We start from the raw sequence: 27,970 nt of genomic DNA on the forward strand, positions 1-27,970 counted from the left end.
CTATAGTAACAATATGTAAATAATAAAGATTAAAATATATAATTACATTTCTCAGAACATAAAGTAATAATAATTTGAAAAACAGGTTGTTTATTACACCTGAAAAAAGCCAAATGGCAAAATAAATCACTTGAGGGTATGCTTTTATAGGAAAATAATCAATGACATACAGCAGAGTTAATGTTATCACCCCAAAGTTGATTATTTTCCTATAACAGCAAATCCTAAAGTGTTTTACAACACCAATTTACCAGCAATTACATTTTTTTACTTATTAAAGAATGCCATATCATATTTTTTTATCCCTTAAAAGTTACATTTAATGTTGTGGAACATCCATGAAGCAAGTGATTTCCTGTTGTACCTTACATTATAAGTAATAGCTTATAAGCTTTTGTTTCCTCGCCAGTCTCTTTTTTTTGTCTCTCTTGAATTTAATGAGACAAAAAAAATCAGCTTGTCATGTTACAGAGAAACTATAAAGCGTAATGTTACAGTTTTACTTCTGACACTGGAGACTCCATCCATAAATGTAATAATGTAATAATAATAATAGCTGATACAATGTACCACAATAAAATTTCTCTTTATTATGTTTTAAACCAAGACAGTGAAAATGTTAAATAACTGTGTAACTCAGGGTAGCAAAAGTGTACTTAGTCATTGAAACTGAATTCTGTACAGGTTTCATTGCAATAAAAACCGAGATGCTTCGCTCTTTGCGTCACTTCCATGCTTGTTCCTCTACGCATCCTCAGATCGACACAGAGCCAGAAGAGCCAGCTGCAGCTCCCCTTTGAATTCTTTCTATAAGATAGATGACATAAGTGCACCATGAACACACAGTGTGTATAGTACAGCTGTAGTATTTAGAAAAAGTGTCTGAGGTGTGTGATCTGACCTGTATGGTGGAGTAGAGGGAGAGATTGGTCAGTTTGCAGAACTCGACCCTCACCCGCAGGAGGTCCTCCTCACTCCGTCCCACCATGATACCACGAACCACAGCGTTTTTCTGACACACACGCACACGCATACACACACTATAGTCACTCTATAACTGAAAAAATGGTAACGACTGTAGATAATCAGCCTCCTTACCTTCATGCAGGTGTGTAAACGCTGGGCCAAGAAGAGTGGTGTGTTTTGGATGGTGTGAACTGCAGAGACATACGACATGAGCAACTATTTGCATAAGGATGAACAACAAATAAGCCTTTCAAAAAGTATTTAATCTTAGCAAAAGAAAAGCTCTTCACTACAGGCGAATGTATCTAATATTTGTACGCACCCTGTCTGTTTCCCATAACCCCTCCCTGCATGCTTCCTATTCCTGTCGCACTTTATTTATGTCCTGTCAGCACTGTGTATGTCATACATGCATCTTACACCTTGGGTCCAGGAGAAACATTATTTCATCTCAGTCTGTACAGCACGCTGTATATGGCTGTGATGACAATAAAGATCTATTTGACTTGACTTGATATTTTTCATTACGAGTTTTAAAACAGCTATATCCAAGGAATTTTTACTGAAAAAAATAGGGCTGAAATAATAATAATAATAATAATAATAATAATAATAATAATTACGTTTTAGTAATTACATACAACCATCTTATACAACAAGATATAATCATCTTGCTGTATTAGCAGATAATTTTATATGTTCCAATTTACAAATTACAATTATTACAACTTATCTGCTGATACAAGAAGACAATGTCGAGTATCAAATTAGTAAAATGCTGAAAAGTCTCATATTTGTTTTACAATAATCTTAATAAGTAATGTTTCATAAATTTGCCTATATTCATGATATTTTTGCTGTGTTAGTTTTGTATTTAACTTTGCCTTTGTATTGATTTTATATTTTTTAATGGACGGAGGGATGGAGGGATGTGCTTCCGTGATCTATAAGATGTAATTTTGTGAATAAAATGTGATATGTTTAAAATGAGAGAAAGATCCTGAAATTTTTTTTTAAAATGCCATTACATGACATTAGAGATCAAAAATTTAGCTCTTGTTCCTCATAATTATGACTTTTTAATTAAAAACTCTGACTAAAACCAGTTACACTTCTGTATGTTGCTCTTAGCTACACTATCGGCTAACTCATATGTTAATCTGTTAGCTAAACCTTGAACTGTTTTGCTAAACTTAGCTAAGTTAATTTGTTAGTGTGTAGTGAATAATAAATTAAATTAATATTAGTTCATTCACATCTCTCTGTGTGAACTAGGGTTAACTAATGTAACAGTGTTCTTGCTAGCTAGCTAGGCTACCTTTCTTGGTGCTTAATTGCTTGCTAGCATTTACAAGCTAAGATGTAAACATAGGAAATGAAAGTATAAAACTTTACTGAAGTATTTTACTTTATTACTGACTGGTGGCTTGAAATCTATGTTTAAGCTGTAGGTTATGTTGTTTTATCTGTCATGATGGTTCTGCTAAAGTTTGGTATTGTTCACTACTAGCTAGCGAAGCATGATTTCACAGTTGCTACTGTTGTAATGTTATCCAGTTAGCTAACTTGCAAAATACTACTACTACTACCACTACTACTACAACAACTACTACTACTACTACTACTACTAATAATGATGATGATAAGAAGAAGAAGAAGAAGAAGAAGAAGGAATTAGTTGTCAAGTATGAAATGATTCTATGGTTGCTTTTGTGTTAGGGGGTATTTTTCAGGGTAAAAGGTTTTCTCAAGACCTTGGTCTAGTATAATTTTCTTTTCACAACATATCATCACACTTCTATGTAAATGTTTCTCTTTAGTCAATGACGCTTTTATATATTTATTTATAAGATATATTTTTTTAAATATATTAATTGGTGGAGAGTGTACAATTGTTTCCTCACCCAAAATCCGCAGACCCAGTCGCAAGTCTCCTGAGAAGTTGTTCTGGATGGTTTGATCCAATGCCTCACCTTTCTGATCCTCGAGCCTAGAAAGCACTAGTAGAACAGCGCTAAGTCACACTGGGTGCACATTGTGAGGGTTTAGTGTTTGCGGTTGAGGTTGAGGCCGAGGTCGAGGTCTTACCTCTGTTGAGATGGTCAGAACTGCGTGACGTGAGCACCTGAATCCAGGGCTCAGGGTTAGATTTCTTTCCAATAACAGCGTCTCTGAGTTGCTAAACACACCAAGACATATTCAGAGCCTTCACAACTGCTCGACTTCACGACTATTACATTATAAACACAGCTTCTGGGAATTTCTTGTTTATGATATGAGACCTAGCGAGGCTGAGATAAAGACGCACCTTGACGTCTTGATCAATGAGCTCATAATCAATCTTGCTGGGCATGTTCAGCTCCTCCTTCTGTTGATACGACAGACAAATCACTCTGTTTCAACATTCCTTACAAATGAGCTTTAATCAATAACTTTTTGTTAATCAGACTGTACCTTCAATATGGCCAGCACCAGTTTGGTAAATTCTTTACTCGTCTCACTGATCAGGTCGTTCTCCAGATAACGGCCGTATGCTGTGGGCCAAAAAGAACATCAGTAAGTTCTACAATACCACAGCACTATTGAATTCTCCATTCTGATTGGTCAGTAGGTGTTGATTAATTTTCTATAACAGCAGCTTTCACAATAGCTCTGATTGCAAGGTTTAGATTAACGCGCTAGTTCCAATACATTATCATTTATTTGTCAACTTACACACAGACTTGAATGATGGACATTTGAATAGTGGGTTGTTATTTGGAAAAAAAAAGTAAAACTGCATAATCGTTGATCCTGTGAGGAGACGTTTATTTAACATTTATGGAAGGAGTCCCCAGTGTCAGTGTTTTGTAACAGTCAGTAGGTTTTCCGCCCCTGGAAAGTCTTCACTTGACAAGCAATAACAAGCTGTTTATAGCTGCTATAACATAAATGATAATAGGCGTTTCAAGGATGAGCCACAACATTAAATGTAACTATAAACAGATAAAAATTAGAACATGTCATTAATAAATTAAATAAATACATTTAATTGTGGGCAAATTTCTGTCATATAAAAGGAATTAAAGATTTCAAGAACTCCATTCATCACACTGTCCAATCTTTGATTATTTTCCTATAACAGCACAACCCTGCAAGTGTTTTATTTCTTAGAATATGCATTATTTCTGGATTACGTCATTGTTTCTCACCTTCGTGATACGCTATGGTGATATCTCGGAGTTGGTCTGGTGATCTAGTGCACAAGACCTCCAGAAGAGCTTCCTCGTCCGTGCCGATACCCTGCAAAGAGTGTTTTTATAGAATGTGTTAAATTTGAATAGGAACTGACACATTTTTTAGAAATCCTTGTATAAAATCGATATCTATCTGAATATTCTGTTTACATACCATTCAATGCATTCAGAAATTTCATTTAAATGGTAACATACGTATACACATAACATAGAATGTGTACTGTAGTCATCTTTTAACTACTAAAACGTCACATGGATTTAATTAGTCCTCTATACGTTAGATTTTAGCATCTCTCCTGCTGTTAGTAAACATGTTTTTGAGTTATATTAGTGAAGAAAGACATAATCGTTTCATAACTAATGGTTAAAAGAGTTCTTGGTCATGAGAACTTGTTGTCGGCCGGCATCATACCACTGCATCATTGATTATTTTCTTAGCAGAGCACGTCCCAGACCGTTTTATTCCTTACATGATGCATGACAGCTCACCTCCATGGAGTGTCGAAGGCGATGAGCATCAAAGCGAGCTGGAGTCATCATGAGAGCCAGCAGCAGCTCCTGCACAGCCCCTGATAGGCCTTTCTTCAGAGCTGCACTCAGATCCTGACCGAAAAAAAACAACACGGTGCTAAAGAAAAAGCATCAGAAATCATAATAATTGTAATAATAGAATTAGTTTCCATCCTTACATCTTAATCAGGATATTAATAAAGATGGAGAAAATGAAACAATTAATAATGTCACCTTTTCCTTTATATATAAATGTAAAATCAGGTCATTAACACTCATTGAGACGTACAAGAAGTTTTATGTTTTTATGAAAAAATAATACTTGGATCTGTTCCGACCTTAAAGGTGCAGTCTGTAATATTTAAGCATTTCTAAATCTGTAATAATCATATGAATATAAATATATCTTAGTAAAAACTATAATGTGTAATATTTCCATGCATTGTAGATCACTAGTTTGTACATGTCAGGCTTCTGTTTACATGTTTGCAAGCCTGGAAATTAGCTCCTCCCCCACCCAGAAAAAAGCTATTGCAGCAGCTATTACAAAAACATTTACTGCACCTTTAAAAGGTTAGCTATGTAAGGAATAAAACATCTGGGGGCATGATGTCAGGGGAAAATAAGCAACATCAGTGATGAGGTGGTGTGATGCGATCCGGATGTGACACTGAGTTGCGTTACCACTATGAAGATACGAATTTTTTAATTTTTTTAAAGAATGACACGTAGTACTTTTTATCCATTTATAGTTATGTTTAATGTTCTGGAAACAAGTAAGTTTCTTACGTTATAGCAGCAATAAGCAGTTGTTTACTCATCAGCCTCTTTTTTTTCTCTCTTGAAGTTAACATGACACAAAAAAACGCAGCTTGTCATGTTACCGAGAAACCAGACTGACCAATCAGATTTGAGTATTTAGCTGCGCTCTGGTTTAGACCACTATAAAGTCTTACTACCTTCTGTGTGTGGTTTTGGTAGGCCGAAGCAATGCTCTGTCTTTGGGCATTGGTCCTGTTAGTAAGGATCTTCACCAGGGTCATCACATCAGCGTCTAACACACAACACACACATCCACATATACCGTATACACACACCAAGCTGATAGCATATCTGCAGATAAATAGTCAGCTAGCACCAATTGTTCACACTCAGAGAGATGTAAAGAAGGTTATATATTTCCAAAGTCCAGTGTTGTGGTTACTTCTGAATTCATTAGCTGGATGATGCGGGATCGTACTTTTCTTATCCAGCGCGGCTTGAATCTGACGTGCGTCCAAATACGGATCGAACGGCAGAAACGGGCGTACAGTCCCAAGAGTTCCCCACCACATCTGAAATGAAAGGAATGCGTGAACAAGTGAATGAAAAAAACAAACAAAATGGATGGAGGCTGGCGATCCTTCAACAACTCTATGTGTGAAATGGATTCTTCCACACTTAAAAAGCATAAAGCACAGCTGAAAAGTGTTTAAATTAAATAAATGTAAATGTAAATGGATGAAGAAGGAAAACAGGGTACATACAGACTGTTTCGCTGGAATATACTCGATGGTAATTGGTTCATTTTCCATCTCTGAGCAAGAAGCAGGTGCCTACAGTTTACCAGCGTTGATAAAGAAAAGTCAGTTAAAAATTCTGCTTAGCAAGTTTAGCAATCAGGAAGGGATTTAATTAAGCTTTAAAGAAATGGTTCAACCAAGAGTGACATGCAAACAATGTTGCTGTAGTCGATCAGCCAAGATGTGTTTCGTATCTGAAGTTTGCTTCATGCTACAAGGCTAATGTAGCTAAAACGCGAGCTACGCTTGTAGCTACCAATTAGCGTTGTGCAAACTGCAGCGGCATTGTTTGGCTCAGTAACACAATTTGTACATAAAAATAAAAGGAATAAACGCATAAAAATTAAACACATGGTTACCTCATGTTACGCTCGAGGGAATACTTATTTAATTTTTAGTTTATTTCGAATTCTGATTGTTAATTATTTCATACATTAGGCTAAGTGTGTGTAGAATTGTTTCACACAGCTCACATCCGAAGCACAAAAAGGTGACATCCAAAACTTTAGATTTTCCTATTTGCAAAAGTGTATTTCTTGCATTCATTTAAGTCTCTTTTGCATTATTTGTTCGTTTTACTCCGCAGCAATTTGCCAGCGATTGCATTTCTTATTTAATAAGAAACAACACTTCATCGTTTTTATTTATTAATAGTTAAATTTAATGGCGTGGAGTATCGTAGAGAAAAAAAGAGAGGCTGGTGAGGGAACGACTGTTTATAGCTGTTTATAGTAAGGTAAGTGATAACAAGAACTAACTTGTTTCATGGACGTTCCACCACATTAAATGTAACCGTGAGATGCTTTTCAGCTCACCACGGCTGTACAGAGTGGCTATTTGAGCTGTTGTAGATTTCCTGTAAGTTCGAACCAGTCTGGCCATTCTCTTCTGACCTCTGTCATCAACAAGGCAATTCTGCCCACAGAACTGGATGCTTTGGTTTTTCGCAACATTCTGTGTAAACTCTAGACACGAGAATCCCAGGACATTTTCTGAAATACTCAACCATGCCACAATAAAAGTCACTGAGATCACATTTTATCCCCATTCTAATGATTTCTTGCATTGCACTGCTGCCATGTGATTGACTGACTGGATAATTGAATGAATGTTCAGGTGAACAGGTGTTTAATGTGGATGGTGAATGTAAACATGGATTAAATATTAACATTTCCCAGCAGTCCACACTCTGAGCTTTTTCATATTAGTAACATGTATTAGGAAAAATATTCTGATATTCCACCAGGTAAATAGTTGATTTGGGTGTGTTTTATAAATGTTACCTCAGTGATCATCAGTTTTTGTTTTCCTGATGTGATTATATTAATTATAAATTAGATATTATATTAATTATGCAGAAAACTGAGTTGAAAGATGAGTCGAACAGGCTACAGCATTTAATAGTGTGAATAGGGAAATATTTTTCACTGTTTGGTTGATATTATTGTTACAGTTTTATTTGGAAAAGAAAGAAGAAATTTTTGTTCATTTTTATGATCATAAGCTTCATAAAATAGAATAAAATGTAAAAAAAAAAAAAAAAACAAGAAAATGCATGAACAAAATTCCTTTCTCATGTTTTAGCTTTTAAAGCTTTATAAATTCTTCTTCTTCTTCTTCTTCTTCTTCTTCTTCTTATTTAAATGACTGTCCTCTCCAAATGAAAACCAATTAAAGAAAATAAACGCAACAGGTTACTTACGGAAGGTGCAGAGTGTGACTTTGGAGTTTTATCCTCGTGTGTGTGTGATCCTTCACTTGAACGACTGTTGGACTCGATTCCACTCGTCCTCTTTCGTTTGCTGATAAGGGTGTGATGTAGACTCTGCTGTCGTCAAATATTTTCTCTCGTCTTCAGCTATTGGCCGAGGAGTGTAAGGCTTGGCTGTGGTCAGAGTCGTGCAGAATAGACATAGTCTTTGTGCTTTTTTGTATCCCAGAGACCCACCCAGACACAATTGTGTATGCACCAGACAATAAAAAAATGGTGTCATGTAGAAGTACAGTATGCACGGGAGTTTTTTAATCCCACTCCCGCCCGCTCCTGAAGGAATTCTGACCACTCCTACTGGCCTCGTTTTTTTTTTTGGGCCTTGAGGGATGCCAGTCCCGATCTCACACCTCGAGTGTCATGTTAAGATCTGTGGATCTGTGTGTGTGTGTGTGAATGTTTTATACCCCTAAATGAATTACACTTTGTTTCATACAATTTGTGAAATATCAATGTAATTTAAAAAAAAAAAAAACATTACAGAAAAGTCACACGTGAAATTAACGTGTGATTTTTTCACATTTTTCACCTATAATGGACTTTCCCATGCTTGTGATTTTTATTTTTTCATGCTTTTTTAATGATTCATTTTTCCCCATGCATTTTTCGCACAATTAATTTTTTTCATCTGGTATTTCACTTTTTACACGTTTATATGCTTTTTCCACATGACCTTTTTTTTTTTTTTTTAACATGTATTGAATATGGCTTTTAGTATTTTTACTTATAATTTTTTTTTCACGTGATATTTTTTCCCACATGATTCATTTTAACATGAATCATTTATTCTCGTGAGATTTTTTCATGATTCATTACTTTTCACATCATTTTTTTCCCCACGATTCAATTTTCACGATTCATTCATTTTCACGTAATGTTTTTCGCAATAAATTGATTTTCATGTGATTTTTCACACATGCTTTTCTCACGATTCATTTCTTCACATGTACTGCATGTCTTTATTATTACATGTGAATATTTGTGATTTTTTACATGATTAATTTATTTATTGATTTTCTTTCCACAAGATTCGTTGTTCCTGTGTGATTTTTTTTTTAAAATTCATTTTTCATGTGATTTTTTAAATGATATTTTTTCACGTGTAGTGCACGTGATTTTATTTTTACTTGTAATTTCTTCACAATTCTTTTTTTTTTATTATTTTCTCTTGTTAATTTAAATTTTTTAATTTCTAAATTAATCTTATTAAGTTAATTTTTTAACAATTAGTACATGTATTTTCCCCCCAAGATTTGTATTTCACAGGATTTTTCCCACAAGTTTTTTTTCATGTGATTTTTCACAATTAATTCAATTTCAGGGCATACAATCACATGTCAAGTGTATGTGATTTTTCCCATAAGCTAGCGGTCCAACTGTTGTAAAGATTAAGAGTTTTTAGCTATGAAGCATTATTTAGCTAGCCACCTACAGAAACATTAATCTACATTAACCTGTGATTAACAGTTATCACAATATTCAGCAATTATTTGAAATAATCAAATGTTCCTTAACATAAAAAAAATCATAAATTTTTTTAATTGCGTTAATTTAATTCAAAATTAAACCTGTGTCACAGAACCAAACGAAGATAAAGAGACAATAAAGAACCAAAAAAGACGAATAACTGTGTAATTCCTACAGTATATTTAAACATCACAATGCAAACAAGCAGTTAAATTCAAGTAATAAAAACAATAAAATTACAACATAAAAGTCTTAAAAAAGATACAAGGTTTACACTAAGATACAAGCTCATTCTTCTGAGTTCTTTTCTTCTTTTTTTCCTCAAAACCTTCCAAATATTTATACAGATACATAATATACACAAAGTACAGAAAGAAAACCCTTCATTGACCAGTAATGAGTTTCAGCTAGTCCGTCTACTTCAGAACAACGACGCAGGATGAAGTGGATATAAATGCTAATGAGCTGATGGATCATACCACTATTGTGTCGGGGGGGGGGGGGGGGGGGGGGCGGGGGGAAGGGGGGGGATATTTTGTCTTGGAGGATTGGGTTTGGGGTGTATGAGGGGAAGTATATCTGACATTCTACATGCATTACCAAAATGTGCTAAACATGATCACGGTCATCTAATCTATAGAATAGTGTATATTTTACGATTTAAATGACTGACTCCTGAACAACTTTGGTCTTTTTTTAAATTGTTGTTGTCGTCTTGCGATTATTGGTCACTTATTCCTGAGTTTCTTCGAACTCTGGTACTTAACAACTTCAACAGCGCTGAAAACTTTTTGAGTATAAAAGTATAAAAATTTAGCCTAGCATCGCATGTTTAATTTTTTACGACTTCTATAAATTATTTTACGATGACCATGTTTGGACACCCACATCATTTCGGTTTATAAATGATGACATACAGTACATGATTTCATCATGATTACATCCATCCTATCTTTTTTTTTTTTTTTTTTTTTAACTTTCAGCCTCCTTTCTAGTTCAGTCATTTCCACTAAATAGTAAAAATAATAATAAACAAGAGAGTTCCAAGCACTTAGTGCTTGGCCCCCTGAAAAAGGCAGGCAGTCGTAGGCTACAGTTCATGATAAGAGGTTATTCTGAGATAAATTATTAAGACAAACGCTGCTCAAGTCCATGAATATAAAGGCAAAACAAATTGCTTAGAATCCTTCCTTCTCTGCTCCACTTCAAAATCCCGTCCTTTAGAAGCTGGAGAACGTTTTTTTTTTTTCTCTCTGGTGCTTTGAAGGAGAGCGGAGGCGTTGTGTAGCGTTATGTTATACAGGAAATTCAGACTGGAACCGATGTTAACTGTGACCGGAGTCTCCGTCCGGAGTTTCGGTTATACACTCGCTCTCCTCTGGGATGTCCTGCAGATCTACACACACACACACACACACACACACACACACACACACACATGGAATTGCATGAAATGTGAAACCAGCAGTGATCAAAGGTAGTGGGTGGGTCTCTGTTTGTGTGGTGATGTAACGGTGTGTGTTGTCAGTCTTCAAAGAGCCGTGTGTGTGTTTGTGTGTGTGTGTGTAGAGGAAGAGGGGGTTAAATATTGACAGAGAATAGCAGAACCCACCCAGAGTGTAAACAGAAAGAGACAGAGAGAAAGAGAGATAGAGAGAGACGGGATGTTACAGTCTGACACACCTATACACTGTCGGAGAGGTTAAAAAACTTTTTTAAAAATATGGGTAGGACAAAATGAAAACATGACGCGTCTGTTTATAAAATTAAATAAAAAAATCCACCCTGAACGACTCTCCTAATAATCTTTATAATTAACATTTGCCTAACGATTTCTTACATTACCCACAATACCGTTCGACTACCTGCTGATAGTGGAGAGACTGATGCAGCGGCGCTTTAGTCCTTTGGTCTGTCCAGCTCTCTTATTTCAAAAGCTTCAAAATGCTTCCACGTTCATGCTAATACCGGCATCAACGCCACCTCGCTCGTCATCTCTTCGATCGCTAACTAGCCGAGACGAGTCTCTGACATAACTCGTATAGCTGCATAGCGTTCTCTGAAGTTTGCACCACACTGGATCGCTGCATTGGATTTCTTATTAGCATGACGTTCAACGTCGTTGGAAAATGGGATTGAGTGCGAAAAGAAGTTTGTTTTAACGTGCTAATAGCAAATCCTGATCGTTACACCTTATGCTTGAGATGGTTGAAGTTTTTTTCCTTCTATCAGACATCATTTTAACTGTGCTAGCAAGAACAACGTTGTCCTGTGACGTAAGTGCGGCAAACAACCGCTAACTTCTCACAGAAACCAACAAATTAGCACCGGATTCACTCCACACATCAACATTTAATGTGTTTCAGGGTGAAGTTTTTGCTTTAAGTATAATGTGGAATGGAAATACAGTACATGAGCGCATTTTTCTTCGGAAATGTGACGTACTTCTGAGTGACGCTACTGTAATTTTGCAAATCGTGACTTTATGAATGGTTTTATCCATCGGCATTTTACTGGCTTGTGAATACAATCTCTTTTGATTGCAGGATGTTTGTACTTTGTAATGCTGAGCTGCTGCTCCGTATCAATAAGTTGCTACATATTTAGTTTCAGGGTTAAGATTAAGGTTTTTGAAACAATATTCTTCACACGGAAGACTTTCACTCGTCTCCGGCGCTCACCTCTGGGACTGTCTGAGCGTGGGGAAATCCGGACTTCTTCCTCTTCTTCAGAATCTTCTTCCTCACTTCCCTCCTGAACGCCGTCTAACTGGTCAGCTTCCTGACAGGCCAGTGGGGCGAGGGGGGTGTGGCTTCCATCACTTCCTCTCCGCTGAGGGATAACAAAAGAAAGGCTGTTAAAGGCACGTAAGTCGCAATAACCAGAAAACATTATACTGTAGCATCGCAAGAAGAAAGACAGCATGCAGAGAAGAGTACCAACCATACACACACACACACACACTCTCTCTCTCTAATAACTAATAACGCTCTATTTCAATTCAATAAGGCACTATTTCACCTTAATAGCTTCCTAATTCAAGACATGTCATTTTGATTTAGCATGATTATTTCACCTAAATAACTCACTGCTTCAAGGTATTATGCAATTATTTTGATTAAATATCATTATTTCACCTCAATAACTTGCTTTTTCACCTCAATAACTTGCTTTTTCACCTTAATAACTTCCTACGTCACCTTAAAAACTCACTATTTCACCATAATAACTAGTTTTTCATCTTAATAACTCACTATTTCACCATAATAACTCATTTTTCACCTTAATAACTCACTATTTCACCTTAATAATTTGTTATTTCAGCTTAATAACTCGCTATTTCACCTTAATGACTCACTATTTCACCTTAATGACTCATTATTTCACCTTAATGACTCATTATTTCACCTTAATGACTCATTATTTCACCTTAATGACTCACTATTTCACCTTAATGACTCGTTATTTCACCTTAATGACTCATTATTTCACCTTAATGACTCATTATTTCACCTTAATGACTCACTATTTCACCTTAATGACTCACTATTTCACCTTAATGACTCACTATTTCACCATAATAACTCATTATTTCTCCTTAATGACTCATTGTCAACTTAATAACTCACTCTTTCACTTTAGTAACTCACTATGTCACCTTAATAACTTGCTTCACCTTAACCACTCGCTAATATCATCTTAATAACTGACTATTTCACCTCAATCACTTGCTTCACCTGAATAACTCACTATTCCATCTTAATAACTGACTATTTCACCTTACTAACTGGCTGTCAGATGTAAGATTTCATTTTGACATGTTACCTTGTTATTATGACTTAATATTTAACACCCCACAATCTACTGATAAGACTAATTTATTTCATATGAGCTTGTAGTACTAACAATTTTTATTATATATGCTGTTTTGCAAATATGAAGTAAGCCAGACAAATCATTCGATACAATAATTAAACGTAAGATACATGTTTTTATTGCTCAAACAAGTTTCTTCCAAAAACTTCGGATTTTTGGTTGAGATATTACATAAGCGTGAACTCCCTTCCTCCCTGTTCACATCTAGATTGTTGGAGCACACACACACACACACTAATACTAAGCTCACACCTGTGAGGTTGTTGTGTCTGTGCTGTCTCGTCTGTGTGTGCCCTGTAGCTCCCTCAGCTGTGCCTCCAACTGTGCCCTCGCCCGTTCGCTCTCCCGCAGCCGGGCCTCGAGCGGGCGCAGGCGACACACCTCATCATGCAGCAGGGCGTAGTGTCGCTGCAGCAGGGCCTGATCCGCACCCGCCCCGGGCAACACGCCCTCCATCAGGGCATCACGCGACAGAGAGCGGCTCAGACGCAGAGGGGCGGAGCCGAGAGGGCTGGGGCTGGAGGTGGAAGGAGTGGAGCAGGAAGTGGAGGTGGAGCCGTCGCGCATGCACAGCTCCAGGATGGAGTCCTGTCTGATCACTGCTGCCTGGAGGGAGGAAAATGAGACTTTTAGAACAGCTTTGAAAAGGATTTTGCAAATTGAAAAAAGAGGATCTGACGTAAGCGTAAAAGATTAAGAGATTGAAGAATTATTGAATCTATCAGAATTTCTGCACTTTCTCACAGACTGACCTGTAGTGCATGGAGATGCGTGCTGAGGTTTACAAGTCTTTGGCAAACATCCTAAAACACAAAAAACACCAATCTGGACGGTTAGTATCACATTTCCCGATAAATTAACTTTTTTTTAAATTTTTTTTTATTGTTTGTTATAACAAATCTGTACCTCATTTGGAGTTCTGTCCTGCAGCTGGTTACCGTTTCGGTCCTACAAAAAAAAAAAAAAAAAAAAAATTCATAATTACTTCAAAATAGCAAACACGGTTTTAAAGATCTTATAGTGTTAATCTAAGACAGAGGTGCTGAACATGTTAGCATCCAGGGACTCTTTCCAGAGAAAAATCATTTCCAAGGACCCATTTATGATCACAGCACAGATTTCATTTTATGAACACACGTTCAAACCAGTCAATGAGACTAAATAATAACCGTAATGACCTTGACAGTAATCTCCACCACTGTCATGTGATGTAGTCAGGCACCGTCTGGATTATACAGGACGGACCCCTGGGGTTCCCTGGATGCTGGAAACAATTTTTCCACAGAAAATCCTCTATGATCGAATGAATTCATGCTGGCAAAGCCACTGTTTTGTCCTAGAGGTGTGTAAACTTTTGCACTCCTCTGTATATCTGGTAGATAGATGCATCTTTTGCACTCTGTGTTTCCACAACACTTCAAAAAGTCTCTTACTTTTTGTGACGGACTGTTCCCATCGTGACTTCCGTTTACCGAAATCGTCTCTCCGTCTATAACGAAAGAAAAAAGTGAAGAGTTTAATGATTTTTTTTAAGACCTTAAAACATTTCCTTTATAATAGTGATGGGAAAGGTGAAGACTTACTGCTCACTGGCGCCTCCGTGTGGTTCTGGTCAGTGTTGGAACTGCAGGACTGAGGAAGCTCAATGCTGGAGCCCAGAAGCAGTTCACTTAATCTGTCCACTAGATTTAAATAAAAAAAAAAAAAAAAAATACAAAGTCAATCCAAATTCCTAAAATTCTACAATCTTCACAATGTTTTTATTATACTGTGTTTTATGTTGTCAGACCTTCACCGATGGCGCTGTTGAGCAGTTTTTCAGCTTGGGGCGCGTGCGGTGTGTCGGCTCTGAACACGTTCCGAGAGCTAGTGGGCATCGTGACCTCCTGACCCCCAGTGACCTCTGCCAGGTCAGAAAACAGGGTCACACGCTCCTGTAGGAGTTCCAGGACTTCCCGGTCCTTCTGCTGAATATCAGCTGATGGAGAGAGAAAGATGGGGAAATGGAAAGAGAGAGAGAGAGTCCATTTAGATAAATGGAGAAATTATTCAGCATTCACATCATGTGGTGGAATTCTGCAGGACGGAATATCAGATTATGACTCGTTATAAGATGAAATAATCACTAAAATCCAGATTTTGAGACTTTATTTATCTGAACGCATCACATGTTTATGCATGTGCCTCATTTCCGGATCCAAAGTCAGATATCAGGGCTGACTCATAATTCCCACTGAACAGTTTTCCCAAGTCAGAAAGTGGGAATTGTGTTCCCATATGCTCCAACTGCAGTGTTAAATTAGATTTCCCATCACGTAATGTTATTTCAGTGACAAGAATAAGACTCGTATCGGTACAGACCTCTGAGTCTACGCAGAAGAGCTTTGTCCTCCGTCTCGATCAGAGGGAAATCTTCCCTAGAGGGACATCTGTGGAAGAGGAACGTTTGACCCATTAAAATACAGAACAGTTTTTTGCAGTAAAAACATTAGGCTCAATCTGTCTAATGAATATGAAGATTATTATTTTTTAAAAATCACACAGATACTGTATATGTTATATACTGGGATCAGTAGATGACATTAATGAGATTTTAATAAATAATAATTTAATAATTAAAAAAAAAAAAATCACATAAAGATCACACTCTGTAACTGACCTGCTCACGGCCTGCTGGATGATTTTCATCCAGTTGTTTCTGTCATCTTTGGAGGCGCCGTGCAGCTCGTACATCTCCGGAGGGGTGGAGTCACTGATGAGGAACATCCCTCGCTCCTGATTGGCTATATCTCTGACGATCAGGTTCTGGAGCGACAGAACTGACGGCTTGTCCTTTAGACAGAGGAAGAATGCAGAAACGTATTTGTGATTTTTTTTTTTTTAAGGTGCTTATTTGAATAGTGCTGAAACGTTACCAAGACATCTGACTCACTCACCAGACACGGGAAAAAATATTTCTGGTCTTTTTCTTGCATGAACACCAGGATGTCCGTCATCAGCAAGACCTGCACGTCTGTGAAAATAAACAGTGTTACTGAGAAATGTAAACACTGGGTCATAATCAGGCTCTATAGAAACACTTACTCACTCAAACACTCAAACACACACACACACACACACACTACCTTTGAGTCTGGAGCCCTGTGCGGGTTTTAACAGCAGCGTTCCCTCGTGGAGGAGTCGTCTCCGGAGCAATTCTCCGCCGCGGAACACTCCTCCGCCCCTCACTTCAGTCTCGGCCCGTGGGTCCAGCCGAGCCCGGATCTCCTGCAGCTTCTGCGTCAGCTCCAGCTCCTGAACCTGCTGATCCACAGAACTCAGGAGCTCACGGATCAGAACTAGCGCCTGACTCAGAGACTCGGCTTCCTCCTCGCTACCTGTGAAATCAAAACCATGCAGAACTCGGATTAGTTTTTACTCCCTTAATGTGGTTAAAGACTCACCGATACGCAAAAAAAAGAATCGTCATGTAACTGCCATAATAAGTTACATAAATCATATAAATCCGTCTGAATGAGTTATGAGCTACTATAGAAATGATAACGTATTAGTGAGGGCATTCATATAACCCTGGGATTTGCCTTGCAACCAGAACTACTGTGAGAGCTGCTGTTATACCTTTTGACCAATCAGAATGGAGAATTCAGCCACATTGTGGTATTAAAATGAATAACAAATATTATATCAGCCAGTCTAATGAATCAGCGTCTCACCTTTTGTATTGTCCAGTATGCGCTGGATCAACACGGGGTACTTGGTGATGCGCTGTGTGACCAGCAGGATGCATTCTTGGACTCCATGGCGGCGGAGGAGTGTTCCTCTACTGACTCGCTGCCCAGGAAAAACCAAATAAAACTTCAGTGATGATTCATAAAATAGTGCAAAACATCCTAAGCTTACAAAGATCCTAAAGGTTCCAAGTCTCTTTTTCTTAATCTCTCTCGTAGAGGATTCCTCACTCTAACTGTCCTCTATCTCTATCTCTATCTCTATCTCGTGACTTTGAGATCGTGTCCTGTCACTCACCCGGATGAAGTTTTGGAACCTCTTGTCCCGCGCGAGCAGCTCTTTGTAGAGCTTCACGGCTTTCAGGTGCCGACTGCAGAATTCGGCGTAGCACTTGCGCATCTCGTCTGCGTTCTGGCCTGAAAACTGGACAGAAGAATGTGAAGAAGAAGAAGAAGGTGAGCTACTTTATTCTGTACAGGATGTGAATATACATTAAAATACAGCATGCTATAGTCAGTTTAGAAGCACAGACGCAGTGCCTACCTGCTCTACCAGCACGTCTCCGAGCTGCTGGATGGTGAAGTTGGTGGTGCTCCCCGGCGCCAGGCTGTGGTTCCGTCGGCTCAGCAGCTGGCTGACGAAGCGAGAGTGCAGCGCCACCAGCTGGTCGAGGCATGGAAAGACGGCGTGCACTACGCCCGGCTCTAGCAGCACCTCCTCCAGCATACCGCGTCGAAACACACCCTCCATGATGCGCAGAGTTCGTACGTGGTGAAGCTCCGTCTGGATCAGCTCTGTTCCGAAACGGATGCTTATGTTTAAAGCGCTGTCGGTTTCTTAGCGTTATCAGCTTACAACCACTTTAATGAGCTTGTTCGTTAATCAACGAGCTCTACATTCTAATAGGAATAGTATGACCCAAAATACAACGTACACAACTTCCCCCTTAACGCTGAATGAATTCCTTCTGCCGGTATTTGTGTTGTGATTTAAAGCTAAATAATATTATATAAACATGATCATGGTGCATTTTTTTAAAGAATACGTCTTTGGATGGCGTAATACAGCACATATTTACCGCACTGAATTATTTCAATTTCAGATTAGAATGTCAACATTCAGCACTGAAAAATGTAGAAATGTAATTTGTAGCCTGTGTACGGCTGTTAAGCGTTTATCACTGTTTTGCGGAACTTTTGAATGATTGGTCGACTGGTAGAAATTAATAATAGTCTGACGTTTGCTTCTTTAGTTTTACACCTGATCTACATGACTAATGTTGCTAACGATGAGTAGAACTGTATGGCTGTAATTTTACTCTCGTTGGTTGGTTACGGACTTTTTGGGGTTACAGGACGCCTCTGTATTTATTTATTCTGTCCGATTCCTAAAACCTCATCTTATAAACTTTCCTTTACATGATGTTAAGGGCTAAATACAGTTAATAACAGTACTAGCGTAATGTTTTCCTTGCTCACACACAAACGATGGCTCTACAGAGTGCTAGATAACTAGACGGACTTACCGTAGATGACGTCTTGCCTCTTGATGACGTCTTTGCGGTGAGTCTGCAGGTAGGACGCATCCACCGCCAAACTCCACGAGTCTGCCTCGAAGTCCCGGCCCTCCCTCTCCAACTCCTCCAGCATTGAGGCATAATACACCTCTCCTGTGTGTGTGTGTGTGTGTATGTGGAGAGAAAAGAGGTGTGTGTGAAAATTCACATTCTGCGAGAGAAGTGTTGAACAGAACACTATTCGTCTAAATGGAACGAGCCACACGAGAGGTTTGTTATGATATAACCAGACATATAGTCAGCCAGATTTATTTTCTGCCTCACCGTCATCGTTCAGAGACTCCATGGACATGGCTCTGTTCCTGAAGTTCAGCGAGTCGGTTGACTGAGAGAGGATTCGTCTCAGGCCCAGAGGAGAGTCGTCGTTCAGATTTCTACAAACACACACACACACACACACACACCAAATACATAATGACCAGCCTGCTTTTAAATTCGAGACGAGATTAGCAAGTGCAAGTCATTATCAATAACACACACACTGAATAATACAGAATAATGCACAGATTTAATCTAATTTTTATTGGAATCTACAGTAGGGTGTATAAATTTAAGTCCACTACTAAGAGCTGGCTTTATTTCATCATTTATCGAGACAGTTTTGCTTGCCGAAACCTTCGGAATGGATATGTGAAAATGATTCGAAGCGCTTTACCCTGTTGCCGTTCTACATGACATCTGCTAAAGAAAGAAATGAGGTTTCTTTTTCCTAGCTGAGGTTTTTCTGTCAGTCCCTCACCCTGCGATGTTGTTGGTGGAGACGCTCTTGCTGAGGGAGAGGGTGGAACGTCCTCGCCGAGAACCGAGCAGAGACTGGCGGAGACTGTCGGAGGGGTAGATGGCGGAACTCGGCCTCTCCTTGATGATGGGAGCTGAAAGGTGAGAAAGAGAAAGAGAGAGAAAGACGGCGAGAGAGAAAATGAAGCAGTTAATCAAACAAACAAAATCTAGAGAAAATATTTGAAACTATATAAATGAGACAGAAAATAGATATACAGTACTTAGGCACGTGTAAAGAAATACTGTAGAGCAAAGATGCCTTCAAAAATAACGAAATGAAATGTTTCTACATTAAAAGAAATATAAAGAGCAGTAAAGAGTGTGAACCTGAAGTTCGGTGTGACGACCCTTTGCTTTAAAAATAAATAAAATGAGTAGTCTCAGGTACGATTTGTGCAGTTTTATAAGGAAATGAGCTGTAAGTGTTACTGAGCATCTTGCAGAACCAGCCATAGTTCTTCTGTCGCACTTGTTTCTTATTTTTTTTCAGCAAAATCCAGCAGCCTTCGTTATGTAATCTGCTGCTTTCTTTACTGACATACAAACATTTTTCTGTAACATTTATTATTTATCTGTAACATTTGAGCTGGAAAACTAAGAGTTAGATGCAGAAGTCATAAAATAAAAATCTATAACAAAGTTTGCACTAAAAAAAAAAAAAAATAGGTGCCTAAGACTTTTGCACAGTACTGTATATAAAAAAGAAAAAAATTCAGAAAAAAAATATGCAGTCACTCACACAAAGTGAGACGCCCAACAATATATATATATATATATATATATATATATATATATATATTTTTTTTTTTTTTTCGCTTAAAGCCTGAACAGAGGATCTTTGTCAGCTGTGAGATTTGAATCTCCTGAGCGATCGCTCTATAGTTATTATACAATAATTAACGCAACACCATTCTACAGAACCCTTCACAAAAGGCAGGTGTGACAAGATCACGGGAGTAACACCGAGGAATTGAGGTGTCTTCCGTTTAAAGGGAGGATCGTCCTTCTTTTTGAAAATCAAGAAGCAGAAATGTGAAAATGTCACCGATTGTGCTTCACATGTATTATGATAAGGAGTGAGTAGAAGAAGATCCTGTTTAACCAGCATGGCTTGGTATCTCTAACCGGTTCAGATCCACCGTGTGTAGAAAAACTGTACAACCAGCAGGAGACAGTATCGCTCCTTTAGTCTACTCACGCCCGAGCAGGTTGAAGGAGGTGTGAAAAGCTATGCACTGAGAGGGGAGGAGCTAAGAACGACAAAGAAAGAAAGCAAAGGCATCTGTTCAGGAAGAAAAGGGAGGCACTTACTTTTGGTGCGTAGGGCCACATTCTGAAGAGCTGAACTGTTCCTCCCCAGTGCCAACTTCTGTTGCTGCAAGAGCCAAAAATACCATTCTTTAATTCATATAATAACATGCATAGAAAAGCAATAATACACCATTTTTATATAAATACTGATTAGAAGTGTGTGAATAAATCACAAGCTCATGATATAAGGTATATAAGGCACTTTCATACATCAATGTTACAGATGATATGATATCGATATTGTTATAAATTATGTTAAAATACGCTTTTCTGAGATACGGTGATGTAATTTTATTAAATTTAAAAAAATTTTTTGGTTGTTTTTTTGGTAATAATTACAAAGTAACTGCTTTGACGTCTGCTTTTAAATCTTTAAACTCATAAATGGGTAAAGGATTTTTGTCCTATGACTATTATTTTTATTTTATTTTATTTTTTATTTAAAAATGTACAGATTTTTTTTCAGTGTTTACATTTTTTTTCTAGATTTTTGCAGACATTAAACCTTTTCTAAAAGTTATTTTTTTATATTATGATACATATAGTGTATCGACAAAATGTTTGAGAATATTGTGATAGGATATTTTTATTATATTGCCATAGATATGAAGTTTAGCATTACTACCTTAAATATTCGAATAAAAGTACACCTTTATATTTAAACCACAATGCAACGACTCTCCTGTGCCAACCTGACAACCGAAACAAACATGTCATCATTTTTATATCAACACGTTTCTACATGATCTATCAACACCAAACAAAAACCACACAGAAGTTGGCCATATTGCTTCGAATGACGTCAAAATGACGTGACTTATTCACGTGGCTGTGATCACTGACCTCAGGAGTAAAAGAAAATAATCAGAGATTAATATTTCTAAGAGTACGGTACCTAAAATACTAATAATTTAAGTATTTTAGTTTGATGCATACAGAAGGACTAAACCCTAAAGGCAAGGTGTGTTTTAACGCAATCATCAAGGACAGACTTGGACATCTTAACACTTAGACATCTTAAGTTTCAAAAGTGGTCAGATTTCACTTTAGCTTAACAAAAAGTACTCAGTTTCACCCCCGAATGACTCAAAGCTAACTATTTTTCTGTTGAAATAATTCCTTTCATACGTCATTTCATTATCGGGACACATGCCCATTAGGTCTTAAGTTGTTAATTAATAAGAACAACTTTAATTCACTAGTTGAACTTGAATTCAAAATTTTGTCTTGTATACTGTAAAAAAAAAAAAAATGCTGTAAATTTATGGTATTTATTTTACAGCATAATGGTCTTTCATTATTTTACAGTAAAATGCCAGAAAACGCAATGCATAGTGGGATATCTACCGTTTTCGGCATGGGCGAGAATGATGAAAATTCTCCTCGTGTAAAAATTTTCCACCTGCAAATCATTTCTGTGCCCTTTATTTTAGCGACTATTTCGGGCGACTATTTTAACTTTATATGCTAGTAAAAAACAAACAAACTCTGGTTTAGTAAAGCACTGAAATTCATCTTTTAGTGCGAGTTAATTCAGCAGCGGAAGTGGTTTTATCAATACAAACTAGCTGAGCAAACTGCGGTGGCTCAGTGGTTTAGGCTTTGAGTTACAGATCAGAAGGTGGTGTGGTTTTATATCCGGACACTGCCACGCTGCCACGCCTGGGTCCTCCAGCAAGACCCTTAACCTTCAGCTCAGTTGTGTCCTGCCTCAACCGTAAGCTGTTATTGTTTTTTTTAATCCAAATTCAGAAATGTAATGGATTACGTGTTATTTTACACTAAGTATGATATTACAGTACTTTCCTTTAAATATGTTTTACAGTTCTTTACTGTAGCTTTAAAGTACTTTCCTGGAAAATTACTGTTCATTTTTTACAGTAAATGTTTAACACTGTAGCTGAAACCCCAATTAATAAAATAAATTTTTTTAAAAAATGGTTAAAAAAAACACATTTTTAAAGTTGAACTCAATTACTCACTTTACTAACGTTACTCACTCAGAAGTGAAAAAGGAGAAGACAACATTATAAGATATCAGAAGTGCCTTTATCTGAGGGTTTTGAGATTTTTTTTTTTTTTTAAGATTACTTAAGTATGTTTTACAAAAATTCTAGCGGCTACCTAATCAACATCACAATTAATAATAAATTCATGAGCTTTAATCATAACCGAAAGATCCAGTGCGCCCCCCAATTCCACGTTTTGGCCGCCAAGAAAACTAGCTTGTTTAAAAACTGGTAGCTATCATAATAAAAATATCGGAATAAACCAAACTAAAAACCTCATGAGTTTACGATTATTATCCTTTTCTAATGACGTTAGATTTTGCACCCTGCAGCCCTGCTTGCTCATTTACTCTGATAAATTATCTCACAATCAGATTATATAATTCTGATTTTAAAGTTTGAGCACTGAAGTGTCCAAGCTGCACTGAATCATCGTTCTGGTGTTAGTTTCGTACCTTCTGCTTCATTTTAGCGCAGTTGGCCAGCGTGTCTCGACAACGGTTGTGGATCGTGACATTGCAAGCTGCAAAACAGAAACACAACAAATTATGGATTACTACAAGCAGACAAGAGAATTTAACCAAATCACATTAACACATTAACAAATCAATGCAAGGAAGGATTTCCAATGTTTAAAATGTTAAGATGTTTTCGAATTCTGGATCTCGTTACAACTTTCTGTTAACAATAATGGTACAGTCAATAATAATAAACTGTAAATCTTGCACATCTGTTTAGCCTCAAAAAAAAAATAAAATAAAATAAAAAAAATAAAATCAAGCTCAGAAAGTCTCCGCCCTTAGTTTTGCTATAGCCAATCAGACCACAGTTCCTTCCCATTAAAAAAAAAAAAAAAAAAAAAATCATTATTTCTGGAAGGATTTATTGTTTGGTACTGAACTCCAATCGATGTGCATTGTAGCTGATGTATAAATAAGCGTAATCATGATTGACCATTGCCCTAAAGACAAACGTCAGTTAACGTCAATGTAATGAAACACACGGATTATATGTTTAGGACTTTCCTTCAGACACGATCAAAACGACGAAATGTGTGAAACTGTCAGTAAAGGTAATAACTGGGGCACTGTTGTGCAGTTGTACCAGTTAGCAGCGTGTGAGTGTGTGTGTGTGTGTGTGTGTGTGTGAAGAAAAACAGCTGCCTCCAGCCTGCCTACACTCCCTCCGTTCCACCGTTACCAAATCTACAACATGACCTCACATATTTTCAAAATGAGGGCATCTCGAGTCGAGCCTTCTATCACTACACAGCTACAAGCTATACTTCAGACACATTCGAGAAGTTATTTATTATTTTTTTTAGAGTTACGGGATGCGTTATGGGAAAAAAAGATCACATCATGATCACATCATGAAGACATTATCGTGAGCCGTGATGCTCCTCTGTAATATTTCTTGAAAATATATATGTGTATTTCAGAAACAGCTACGAGTGTGTGTGTTTGGCTTAATTCAACGCAATACCTTGGACTTATAATTGATAGAAAAATGTATAGTAGTTGGTGGGTGTTGCTGAAATACTGACATTACCCACAATACTGATCGTAACATCACGATACTCCTCAGCCTAACAGACATAGTCTATATGCAACTCATTCACGGTGATTAATATGGCGGACGTTCTACATAATATACATAAGTTTGACAGTGGGCCTCATATATCAAGCTGGATACGAATAAATTCAGTTGTAAATTGTTCACAGGTACACTTACACCATCAAAGTGTCTGGTGGAAATCTGGCAGAAGTTTGGTTTGGCCTACAAAAACACTTATAAACAAGTGAATAAACCCAATAAACAAGTTCTATTGTTTAACAAAGAAATTCATATAGTCATTGACAGGGTGGAGTTTTCTGTAGGGAAAGGTTTATTTATTTTTTGGAAGGAGTCTCCAGTGTCCACGCTTTGCAACAGACAGAAGTAAAGCTATAAGTTTTCCACCACAGGAAAGTCCTCAAGAACCTTAGCCTCTGTCGCAAACAAGTCTAGTCTAGTAGTGAACTAGTGAAATACCCTTAAAATATACTTCAAACCGGGAGGAAGGTGTTGAAGAAACACCATTTCAGACATTTGATTTGACCTTGCTGTGACCTTGACCCTGTTTGGATCAATTCCAAAATCTAATCCATTCATCTGCTGGTTACAGCGATAATTCCACACAAATCCGACAAACAATCGACCACTCGGTCTTGCGATATCGTGTTAACGAGAGTCTCGGATGGATGTTCGGAGGGAAGGACTGATCGCACGGAAAACAGAAAAAAGACAGGATGATGAGGGAACGACTGTTTATATCTATGTAACGTAAGTGATAACAGGAACTAGCTAGGAACTAAACTAACTAGTTTTGCTAGTTTTTCATAACATTGAGTGTAACTATAAACGGATAAAAACTACAACATGTCGTTCTTTAATAAATAAAGTATTTTATCATTGGCAGATTGCTGTGTACAAGAGGAATAAACACTTGGAGATGAGTTGTTATAAGAAAATATAGTCCACTAGTAGTAGTAGGGGTCATCAGTTCTGGAGTCCAGGTCAGTTTGGTGGTTTTGGTAACTAATTGATTAACTGAATGAGGTGTCTCTAAGCCATAAATAAATAAATAAATAAATAAACAAACAAACAAATAAATAAATAAATCAGATGTAGTATATGGGTGAGTAAGCCAGCAAACACTAAGCTGTACATATTTTTGCCATTTTGGCTGACTTCAGCCAAAAGCTTTCACTGACAAAAAAAATTAAAAATTCCAAAAAAACAAAGATTTTCCAAAACGGTTTGTTTGGCACGTGTCGATTCGTTATCATTAGCCTTTTCACATCATATCTGAAAGCTTTCCGAGGCACTTCACGCAGCTGCATACTCGTCTCAATCAGCACTGCCAATCTCTCAAACCATCATTCCTCATTCTGGATCAAAGAAACCAGGAACAAAAGAAAGAGCTTCCTCAGCGCTCTCTCTCTCTCTCTCTCTCTCTCTCTCTCTCTCTCTCTCTCTCTCTCTCCCTCCGACCCCCTCCTGCCCATCACCCGAGCTCTCATTTCTCCACATTGTTCCAGAGAGCGTGCTTCCTGTGCGGTGTTTTGTAGACAGGAAGTTGTTCTTGTGCAGCAGGAAGTGTGTAAGGGCTGGCAGGAGAACAGTTAAATGGTGATTAGGGTCACGGGTGGCCGTGTCAAGGGGGCCTAACAGGGGCACTTTACTCACTTCAGCCGGGGTCGTGTTATGTTCAAGCATAACATCAGGTCACAGTGATCTGAACAAATGAACACGAAAAGAGAATTCCAGCTGATGTGTATTGTGTAGAAAACTCAAAGTGTTGCACAGGGATCAGGAAATGACTTGAAATGAAGAAGATAAAAAAAAAAAAAACTAATAAATGAGATCATGCTTTAATAAGATAAACTCCAATGAATCATTCGTTACTATGCACGTCCAGTATTTTATAAAAACATTAACCAAGTAGCCTGATATCGTTATTTTGGACATCATCACTAGCCCTGTGTTCCAATCAGAAGGAGGCTGCCTAACTAGGGCGCATATCTGGGCAGCTTTTGCACTCATGAGATTTTTCAGTATATAAAAATATTGATGCCAGCATCAGATTGAAGAAATTACATTTATTAAGCAAAGAGTAAAACACTTAAGGGTGTGCTTTTTTAGGAAAATAATCAACAGCACAATTCAGACGTACTTTACACCTCAAAGTTGATTATCTTCCCATAATGGCATGTCCTGAAGCGCTTTATTCCTCTTACACCACAGCAACTTGCCAGCAGTTACAATTTTCCATTGGCGTGATACTTTTTTATCAGTCTATAATTACATCTATTTTTGTTTTAGTTCCTGTTATGGCTCACGTTATAGCAGCTTTAGCCACTCATTCCCTCACCAGCCTCTCTTTTTTATCTCTTGTGAAATTAATACGACAAAAAAAACCATAGCTTGTCATATTACCAAGAAATGCAAAACACAACATCCTGAAGACCTTCACGTGTCAGAAAACATAAAGTAACGGCTTTAAATCTGACTGTTACAAAGCGCTGACGCTGGAGACTCCTTCCAAAATGTTAAATAAACAGAAAACTTCATATCAATGAAAACACGTACGGACTTTTAATCTATGTGGAGCATCTGCCATACAAGTCACTGGTGTAAGTAGTTACAGAAACGATAATGTATTACAAAAAGCACATTAATATAAATCTTGCAGCTGGAACTACTGTCAGAGCTGCTGTCACAGAAACTGTATCAACACCTGTCTAATCAACTGACCAATCAGAATCAAGAATTCAAGCACTGTGGTATAATGTAAAAATTCAAATTCGAATTTTATTTGTCACATGCATAATCATGTTATGTAAGGAAAGGAAAGTTATGAAAGGAAATGTTTAGTCCATGTTTGTTCCTGAACAATGCTAGTATTTTCATTTCTTGCATTACCGATAAACCACACTAACGAAGACAAAGACCTGAACTCTGATGAAAAGTTTCAGTTTCACTGCTAAATATAGGCATGCTGACACAGCAGGCACGACACCTTTCCAAAAAATCAAGACTTCAAAGAGCAAAGACGTGAAGGAAAACACAAGAGGGGCAGATTGGGGGCGGCTAATGAGGTCACTTCCTGCTTTACAGATAACGGTTATTTTTAACCCAGACATAATGGGTTTGGCGTGATTTTACGTGTCAACCATCATCAGAAAAAATGCAAAGGGTGCTTTTGTTTGTGTTGCAGCACTCCTCTGCTCTCAATATTTCTCAAAGGCTACATTTTCTTCCCATTTATAGCCTTTGGCTCAGTTGTTCACACACCGCCCAACCACCGCAAACACGGCTACTTGGCTAAACATAGAGATGCGAAACTCATACATGCATAAGGCTCAAGCAGAATTCTGGTTTCCAGCAGACGTAAAGGACACACCCGTCTCGAAGGCTGCAATACCGAGGTTCAAGAACGTCCAAGAATTTTCTGCAAAAACCTCGTAATAAGAAGCACAGTAGGCCCATTCATGCACACATTCTATCCTCTGGTCTGGTACTCGTCTTTCCCAGATACACACATGCGCTCACACACACACACACAGCTCCACCAACGCTAAATAAACACTCCATGCCCCGACTAACCAAACCAACATGGCTGAAACAATCCT

The 27,970-nt window shown here is 37.7% G+C and overlaps 2 protein-coding genes across 4 annotated transcripts in view; both read right to left on the reverse strand.

Annotated features, from left to right (window-relative positions):
• Positions 1-567: 567 nt before the first annotated feature.
• LOC113543023 (annexin A2) lies at positions 568-8,314 on the reverse strand. Of its 2 annotated transcripts, none has more exons than XM_053227707.1 (13): positions 7,977-8,314; positions 6,239-6,307; positions 5,917-6,046; positions 5,672-5,766; positions 4,692-4,805; positions 4,158-4,248; positions 3,421-3,500; positions 3,275-3,334; positions 3,055-3,145; positions 2,871-2,966; positions 1,099-1,157; positions 902-1,012; positions 568-807 (listed from the first exon to the last, which is right to left on the reverse strand). In XM_053227707.1, the coding sequence occupies exons 2-13, from the start codon at positions 6,284-6,286 to the stop codon at positions 745-747; spliced, it is 1,038 nt and encodes a 345-aa protein (XP_053083682.1). In that variant the 5' UTR covers positions 6,287-6,307; positions 7,977-8,314; the 3' UTR covers positions 568-744. The 2 variants fall into 2 exon arrangements, with proteins under 2 accessions (XP_053083682.1, XP_026796748.1); XM_026940947.3 differs by having other exon boundaries at positions 5,953-6,046; positions 7,977-8,301.
• A 1,710-nt stretch (positions 8,315-10,024) lies between these two features.
• Positions 10,025-27,970, reverse strand: part of arhgef2 (rho/rac guanine nucleotide exchange factor (GEF) 2) — a 72,635-nt gene continuing 54,689 nt past the window's right edge. For both annotated transcript variants that reach the window (XM_053227706.1, XM_034314789.2), the window contains 20 exons: positions 23,249-23,316; positions 20,785-20,848; positions 19,433-19,565; positions 18,958-19,067; positions 18,643-18,786; positions 17,661-17,911; positions 17,415-17,540; positions 17,102-17,219; positions 16,514-16,765; positions 16,325-16,401; positions 16,048-16,220; positions 15,750-15,817; positions 15,178-15,366; positions 14,972-15,070; positions 14,822-14,877; positions 14,295-14,336; positions 14,141-14,191; positions 13,641-13,994; positions 12,194-12,344; positions 10,025-10,908 (listed from right to left, as the gene is read on the reverse strand). In XM_053227706.1, coding sequence (XP_053083681.1) covers positions 10,838-10,908; positions 12,194-12,344; positions 13,641-13,994; positions 14,141-14,191; positions 14,295-14,336; positions 14,822-14,877; positions 14,972-15,070; positions 15,178-15,366; positions 15,750-15,817; positions 16,048-16,220; positions 16,325-16,401; positions 16,514-16,765; positions 17,102-17,219; positions 17,415-17,540; positions 17,661-17,911; positions 18,643-18,786; positions 18,958-19,067; positions 19,433-19,565; positions 20,785-20,848; positions 23,249-23,316 — 2,597 coding nt within the window. In that variant the 3' untranslated portion in view covers positions 10,025-10,837. The remainder of the gene's footprint in view (positions 10,909-12,193; positions 12,345-13,640; positions 13,995-14,140; positions 14,192-14,294; positions 14,337-14,821; positions 14,878-14,971; positions 15,071-15,177; positions 15,367-15,749; positions 15,818-16,047; positions 16,221-16,324; positions 16,402-16,513; positions 16,766-17,101; positions 17,220-17,414; positions 17,541-17,660; positions 17,912-18,642; positions 18,787-18,957; positions 19,068-19,432; positions 19,566-20,784; positions 20,849-23,248; positions 23,317-27,970) is intronic.

Source organism: Pangasianodon hypophthalmus, chromosome 21 (genome assembly GCF_027358585.1).
Source record: "Pangasianodon hypophthalmus isolate fPanHyp1 chromosome 21, fPanHyp1.pri, whole genome shotgun sequence".
NCBI classification, from domain to species: domain Eukaryota; kingdom Metazoa; phylum Chordata; class Actinopteri; order Siluriformes; family Pangasiidae; genus Pangasianodon; species Pangasianodon hypophthalmus.